The sequence below is a fragment of the Coregonus clupeaformis genome, unplaced genomic scaffold (genome assembly GCF_020615455.1).
Source record: "Coregonus clupeaformis isolate EN_2021a unplaced genomic scaffold, ASM2061545v1 scaf1472, whole genome shotgun sequence".
Classification (NCBI taxonomy): Eukaryota; Metazoa; Chordata; class Actinopteri; order Salmoniformes; family Salmonidae; genus Coregonus; species Coregonus clupeaformis.
The window spans coordinates 9,160-16,251 of record NW_025534926.1 but is presented as its reverse complement, the minus strand read 5'-3'; the positions used below and the strand labels follow the sequence as shown (position 1 = coordinate 16,251).

Here is a 7,092-nt window from a genome sequence, read left to right as displayed (position 1 = left end):
AGAGACACCTGCGTTGTCTTGGCTGTGTGCTTAGGGTCGTTGTCCTGTTGGAAGGTGAACCTTCGCTCCAGTCTGAGGTCCTGAGCGCTCTGGAGCAGATTTTCATCAAGGATCTCTCTGTACTTTGCTCCGTTCATCTTTGCCTCGATCCTGACTAGTCTCCCAGTCCCTGCTGCTGAAAAACATCCCCACAGCATGATGCTGCCACCACCATGCTTCACCGTAGGGATGGTGCCAGGTTTCCTCCAGACGTGATGCTTGTCATTCAGGCCAAAGAGTTCAATCTTGGTTAAATCAGACCAGAGAATCTTGTTTCTCATGGTCTGAGAGTCTTTAGGTGCCTTTTGGCAAACTCCAAGCGGGCTGTCGTGCCTTTTACTGAGGAGTGGCTTCCGTCTGGCCACTCTACCATAAAGGCCTGATTGGTGGAGTGCTGCAGAGATGGTTGTCCTTCTGGAAGGTTCTCCCATCTCCACAGAGGAACTCTAGAGCTCTGTCAGAGTGACCATCGGGTTCTTGGTCACCTCCCTGACCAAGGTAACTTCTCAGTTTGGCCGGGCGGCCAGTTCTAGCAATAGTCTTGGTGGTTCCAAACTTCTTCCATTTAAGAATGATGGAGGCCACTGTGTTCTTGGGGACCTTCAATGCTGCAGACATTGTTTGGTACCCTTCCCCAGATCTGTACCTCGACACAATCCTGCCTAGGAGCTCTACGGACAATTCCTTCAACCTCATGGCTAGGTTTTTGCTTTGACATGCACTGTCAACTGTGGGACCTTTATATTGACAGGTGTGTGCCTTTCCAAATCATGTCCAATAAACTGAATTTAAAGCTGGTGGACTCCAATCAAGTTGTAGAAACATCTCAAGGATGATCAATGGAAACAGGATTCACCTGATCAAACAGTCTCATGGCAAAGGGTCTGAAGACTTTTTTTTATTTTTATTTTTTATACATTTGCAAAGATTTAAATACCTTTCGCTTTGGCATTATGGGGTATTGTGTGTAGATTGCTGAGGACATTTTATTTATTTAATCCATTTTAGAATAAAGCTGTAAAAAAATTAGGAAAAAGTCAAGGGGTCTGAACTATCCGAAGGCACTGTATTTTTGGGGGTATACTTTGAGCATCTGCCCCTCAACCTACAGGTGACAGAAGGGTAACTGTATTCTATTTTCTGATCTGTCAAGCTGTCTTCTGATTGGTTGTCATCTGTATGTCAGGCTAACCTGTCCTCTGATTGGTTGTCATCTGTCTGTCTGTCAGGCCAAGCTGGGCTCTGGTAGGCTGATGGGACCGAAGGGTGTGTCCGTGGATCAGAACGGTCATGTGATCATCGTTGACAACAAGGCATGCACCGTCTTCATCTTCCAGCCAACCGGCAAGCTCCTTACTAAGTTTGGTAGCCGCGGCAACGGAGACAAACAGTTCGCAGGTGATGGTGGTGGTGGTGATGGTGATGACGATGGTGATGATGACGATGGTGATGACGATGGTGATGGTGGTGATGAAGGCGTCATGATACTTCCATCTCTCCTCCTCTCTGCTCTCTCCTCTTTGCTCCACCTCTCCTCCTCTCTCCACCTCCTCTCCTCCTTTCTCCTAATCTCTTCCAACCAGGTCCTCATTTTGCAGCCGTCAACAACAACAATGAGATCATAGTGACAGACTTTCACAACCACTCAGTCAAGGTAAGACTTCCACCCAATGTTCAGAAGGTCTGGTGGATCAACTAAATGCCTCAAACGTGACTTTCGTTAACCCAATAGAATGAATAGGAAAAAGTCCTGGTTCAATAAAAAAAGTCCCCATTTCCCTCCCTCACTCCCTCCCTCCCAGGTGTTCACCCCAGAGGGAGAGCTGCTGTTGAAGTTTGGATCTAATGGAGAGGGCAACGGTCAGTTTAACGCTCCTACAGGCGTAGCCGACTGGGGCAACAGCCGTATACAGGTACAGTAATATAGATACTGTATATCATAAATCATGATTACGGATAATTCTGAATGAATCGTGAACAATGAATCGCACAAATACCCCGAAGACATGCTAACCTCTCACCATGACAATAACAGGGGAGGTTAGTACACTGCTCAAACAAATTAAGGGAACACTTAAACAACACAATGTAACTCCAAGTCAATCGCACTTCTGTGAAATCAAACTGTCCACTTAGGAAGCAACACTGATTGACAATAAATTTCACATGCTGTTGTGCAAATGGAATAGACAACAGGTGGAAATTATAGGCAATTAGCAAGACACCCCCAATAAAGAAGTGGTTCTGCAGGTGGTGACCACAGACCACTTCTCAGTTCCTATGCTTCCTGGCTGATGTTTTGGTCACTTTTGAATGCTGGCGGTGCTTTCACTCTAGTGGTAGCAATGTGCATGTGTCTGCTCAAACGGTCAGAAACAGACTCCATGAGGGTGGTATGAGGGCCCGACGTCCACAGGTGCTTACAGCCCAACACTGTGCAGGACGTTTGGCATTTGCCAGAGAACACCAAGATTGGCAAATTTGCCACTGGCGCCCTGTGCTCTTCACAGATGAAAGCAGGTTCACACTGAGCACATGTGACAGACGTGACAGAGTCTGGAGACGCCCGTGGAGAACGTTTCTGCTGCCTGCAACATCCTCCAGCATGACCGGTTTGGCGGTGGGTCAGTCATGGTGTGGGGTGGCATTTCTTTGGGGGGCCGCACAGCCCTCCATGTGCTCGCCGGAGGTAGCCTGACTGCCATTAGGTACCGAGATGAGATCCTCAGACCCCTTGTGAGACCATATGCTGGTGCGGTTGGCCCTGGGTTCCTCCTAATGCTAGACCTCATGTGGCTGGAGTGTGTCAGCAGTTCCTGCAAGAGGAAGGCATTGATGCTATGGACTGGCCCACCCGTTCCCCAGACCTGAATCCAATTGAGCACATCTGGAACATCATGTCTCGCTCAATCCACCAACGCCACGTTGCACCACAGACTGTCCAGGAGTTGGCGGATGCTTTAGTCCAGGTCTGGGAGGAGATCCCTCAGGAGACCATCTGCCACCTCATCAGGAGCATGCCCAGGCGTTGTAGGGAGGTCATACAGGCACGTGGACGCCACACACACTACTGAGCCTCATTTTGACTTGTTTTAAGGACATTACATCAAAGTTGGATCAGCCTGTAGTGTGGTTTTCCACTTTAATTTTGAGGGTGACTCCAAATCCAGACCTCCATGGGTTGATACATTTGATTTCCATTGATAATTTTTGTGTGATTTTGTTGTCAGCACATTCAACTATGTAAAGAAAAAGTATTTAATATGATTATTTCATTCATTCAGATCTAGGATGTGTTATTTTAGTGTTCCCTTTATTTTTTGAGCAGTGTATTCATAACGGTCTTTGGTTTAGCCAACTTGGAGATGTGTGAAGCTAAAAGGCTAGCTAGCTTGCAGTGTTTATGCCAACGATATATTTATAACGGTCTGTGGTTTAGCCAACTTGGAGATGTGTGAAGCTAAAAGGATAGGTGGCTTCCAGTGTTCAGCCAACGATATATTTATAACACTTCAGCGAGTAGGCCTTCCTAATTGACCTGGCCCAGGTATCCTGGATGGATATAGATCTCATTCCGTCAGTAGAGGATGCCTGGTTGTTCTTTAAAAGTAATTTCCTCTCAATCTTAAATAGACATGCCCCATTCAAAAAATACAGAACTAAGAACAGATATAGCCCCTGGTTCTCCTCAGACTTGACTGCCCTTGACCAGCACAAAAACATCCTGTGGCGTACTGCATTAGCATCAAATAGCCCCCGCGATATGCAACTTTTCAGGGAAGTTAGGAACCAATATACACAAGCAGTTAGGAAAGCAAAGGCTAACTTTTTCAAACAGAAATTTGCATCCTGTAGCACTAACTCCAAAAAGTTTTGGGACACTGTAAAGTCCATGGAAAATAAGAGCACTTCCTCCCAGCTGCCCACTGCACTGAGGCTAGAAACACTATCACCACCGATAAATCTACAATAATCGAGAATTACAACAAGCATTTTGCTACGGCTGGCCATGCTTTCCACCTGGCTACCACTACCCCGGCCACCAGCTCTGCACCCTCCGCTGCAACTTGCCCATGCCCCCCCGCTTCTCCTTCACACAATCCAGACAGCTGATGTTCTAAAAGAGCTGCAAAATCTGGACCCCCTACAAATCATCTGGGCTAGACAATCTGGACCCTTTCTTTCTAAAACTAGCCACCAAAGTGTCGCAACCCCTATTACTAGCCTGTTCAACCTCTCTTTACGTAATGTCTGAGATCCCCAGAGATTGGAAAGCTGCCGCGGTCATCCCCCTCTTCAAAGAGGGTGACACGCTAGATCCAAACTGTTACAGACCCATATCCATCCTGCCCTGCCTTTCAAAAAGTTTTTGAAAGCCAAGTCAACAAACAGATCACCCGACCATTTCGAATACCACCGTACCTTCTCCGCTATGCAATCCGGTTTCGAGCTGGTCATGGGTGCACTTCAGCCACGCTCAAGGTCCTAAACGATATTATAACGCGATCGATAATAGACAGTACTGTGCAGCCGTTTTCATTGACCTGGCCAAGGCTTTCGACTCTGTCAACCACCGCATTCTTATTGGCAGACTAAATAGCCTTGGTTTCTCAAATGACTGCCTCGCCTGGTTCACCAACTACTTCTCAGATAGAGTTCAATGTGTCAAATCGGAGGGCCTGTTGTCTGGACCTATGGCAGTCTCTATGGGGGTGCCACAGGGTTCAATTCTTGGGCCGACTCTTTTCTCTGTGTATATCAATGACGTCGCTCTTGCTGCTGGTGACTCTCAGATCCACCTCTACGCAGACGACACCATTTTGTATACATCTGGCCCTTCATTGGACACTGTGTTAACAAACCTCCAAACGAGCTTCAATGCCATACAACACTCCTTCAGTAGCCTCCAACTGCTCTTAAACACTAGTAAAACTAAATGCATGCTCTTCAACCGAACGCTGCTTGCACCCGCCCACCCGACTAGAATCACTACTCTCGACGGGTCTGACCTAGAGTATGTGGACAACTACAAATATCTAGGTGTCTGGTTAGACTGTAAACTCTCCTTCCAGACTCACATTAAGAATCTCCAATCCAAAGTTAAATCTAGAATCGGTTTCCTATTTCGCAACAAAGCCTCCTTCACTCATGCTGCCAAACATGCCCTCGTAAAACTGACTATCCTATCGATCCTTGACTTCGGCGATGTCATTTACAAAATAGCCTCCAACACTCTACTCAGCAAATTGGATGTAGTCTATCACAGTGCCATCCGTTTTGTCTCCAAAGCCCCATATAATACCCACCACTGTGACCTGTACGCTCTTGTTGGCTGGTCCTCACTACATATTCGTCGCCAAACCCACTGGCTCCAGGCCATCTATAAATCACTGCTGGGCAAATCCCCGCCTTATCTTAGCTCATTGGTCACCATAGCAACACCCACCCGTAGTCTGCGCTCCAGCGGGTATATCTCACTGGTCATCCCCAAAGCCAACACCTCCTTTGGCCGCAATTCCTTCCAGTTCTCTGCTGCCAATGACTGGAACAAATTGCTAAAATCTCTGAAGCTGGAGACACTTATCTCCCTCACTAACTTTAAGCATCAGTTGTCAGAGCACCTTACCGATCACTGCACCTGTACACAGCCCATCTGAAATTAGCCCGCCCAACTACCTCATCCCTATATTGTTATTTATTTTGCTCATTTGTACCCCAGTATCTCTATTTGCACATTTTTTACATTTACATTTAAGTCATTTAGCAGACGCTCTTATCCAGAGCGACTTACAGTTTAGTCACATTATTATTATACTTTTTTTTGTTCTTTTTATACCCCCTGTGGGAATTGAACCCACAACCCTGGCGTTGCAAACGCCATGCTCTATCAACTGAGCTACATCCCTGCCGGCCATTCCCTCCCCTACCCTGGACGACGCTGGGCCAATTGCGCACCGCCCCATGGGTCTCCCGGTCGCGGCCGGCTACGACAGAGCCTGGATTTGAACCAGGATCTCTAGTGGCACAGCTAGCATTGCGATGCAGTGCCTTAGACCACTGCGCCACATCATCTCTTGCACATCTATCATTCCAGTGTTAATACTAATTGTAATTATTTTGCACTATAGCCTATTTTATTGCCTTACCTCCATAACTTGCTAAATTTGCACACACTGTATATATATGTATTTCTGTTGTATTTTCTGACTTTGTTTTGTTTTACCCCATATGTAACTCTGTGTTGTTGTTTTTATCGCACTGCTTTGCTTTATCTTGGCCAAGTCGCAGTTGTAAATGAGAACTTGTTCTCAACTGGTTTACCTGGTTAAATAAAGGTGAAATAAAAAATTTAAAAAATAAAAATAACGCTCTGTGGTTTAGCCAACTTGGAGATGTGTGAAGCTAAAAAGCTAGCTAGCTTGCAGTGTTTAGCCAACGATATATTTATAACGGTCTGTGGTTTAGCCAACTTGGAGATGTGTGAAGCTAAAAGGCTAGCTAGCTTCCAGTGTTTAGCCAACGATATATTTATAACGCTCTGTGGTTTAGCCAACTTGGAGATGTGTGAAGCTAAAAGGATAGCTAGCTTCCAGTGTTTAGCCAACGATATATTTATAACGCTCTGTGGCTTAGCCAACTTGGAGATGTGTGAAGCTAAAAGGATAGCTAGCTTCCAGTGTTTAGCCAACAATATATTTATAACGCTCTGTGGTTTAGCCAACTTGGAGATGTGTGAAGCTAAAAGGCTAGCTAGCTTACAGTGTTTAGCCAACTATATATTTATAACGCTCTGTGGTTTAGCCAACTTGGAGATGTGTGAAGCTAAAAGGCTAGCTAGCTTCCAGTGTTTAGCCAACGATATATTTATAACGGTCTGTGGTTTAGCCAACTTGGAGATGTGTGAAGCTAAAAGGATAGCTAGCTTGCAGTGTTTAGCCAACTTGCTAGCAAGGGAAGACGAGAGCCTCTTTATTTGCTTTCACCACAAATGAGAAGACAACAAGAACCTCTGTCGCCCCCTTGTGAATGTTGCTATTTGGGAGTCTGGACCGG

General features: G+C 46.1%; 1 protein-coding gene across 1 annotated transcript; it reads left to right on the top strand.

The window, feature by feature from the left end:
* The first annotated feature begins 1,214 nt into the window (after positions 1–1,214).
* On the top strand, positions 1,215–2,113 carry LOC123487124 (tripartite motif-containing protein 2-like). Its single transcript, XM_045218268.1, has 3 exons — positions 1,215–1,437; positions 1,623–1,693; positions 1,842–2,113. Exons 1-3 carry the CDS (start codon positions 1,293–1,295, stop codon positions 1,959–1,961), a joined length of 336 nt encoding a protein of 111 aa, XP_045074203.1. The 5' UTR covers positions 1,215–1,292; the 3' UTR covers positions 1,962–2,113.
* The last annotated feature ends 4,979 nt before the right edge of the window (positions 2,114–7,092 follow it).

What these genes read in the sequence shown, in the direction of transcription:
- LOC123487124 (XM_045218268.1), top strand. Translation starts at nt 1,293, where the DNA reads ATGGGACCGAAGGGTGTGTCCGTGGATCAGAACGGTCATGTGATCATC. An exon ending in CGGAGACAAACAGTTCGCAG is followed by an intron (nt 1,438 to 1,622) that starts GTGATGGTGGTG and finishes TCTTCCAACCAG; the next exon opens with GTCCTCATTTTGCAGCCGTC. An exon ending in TTCACAACCACTCAGTCAAG is followed by an intron (nt 1,694 to 1,841) that starts GTAAGACTTCCA and finishes CCTCCCTCCCAG; the next exon opens with GTGTTCACCCCAGAGGGAGA.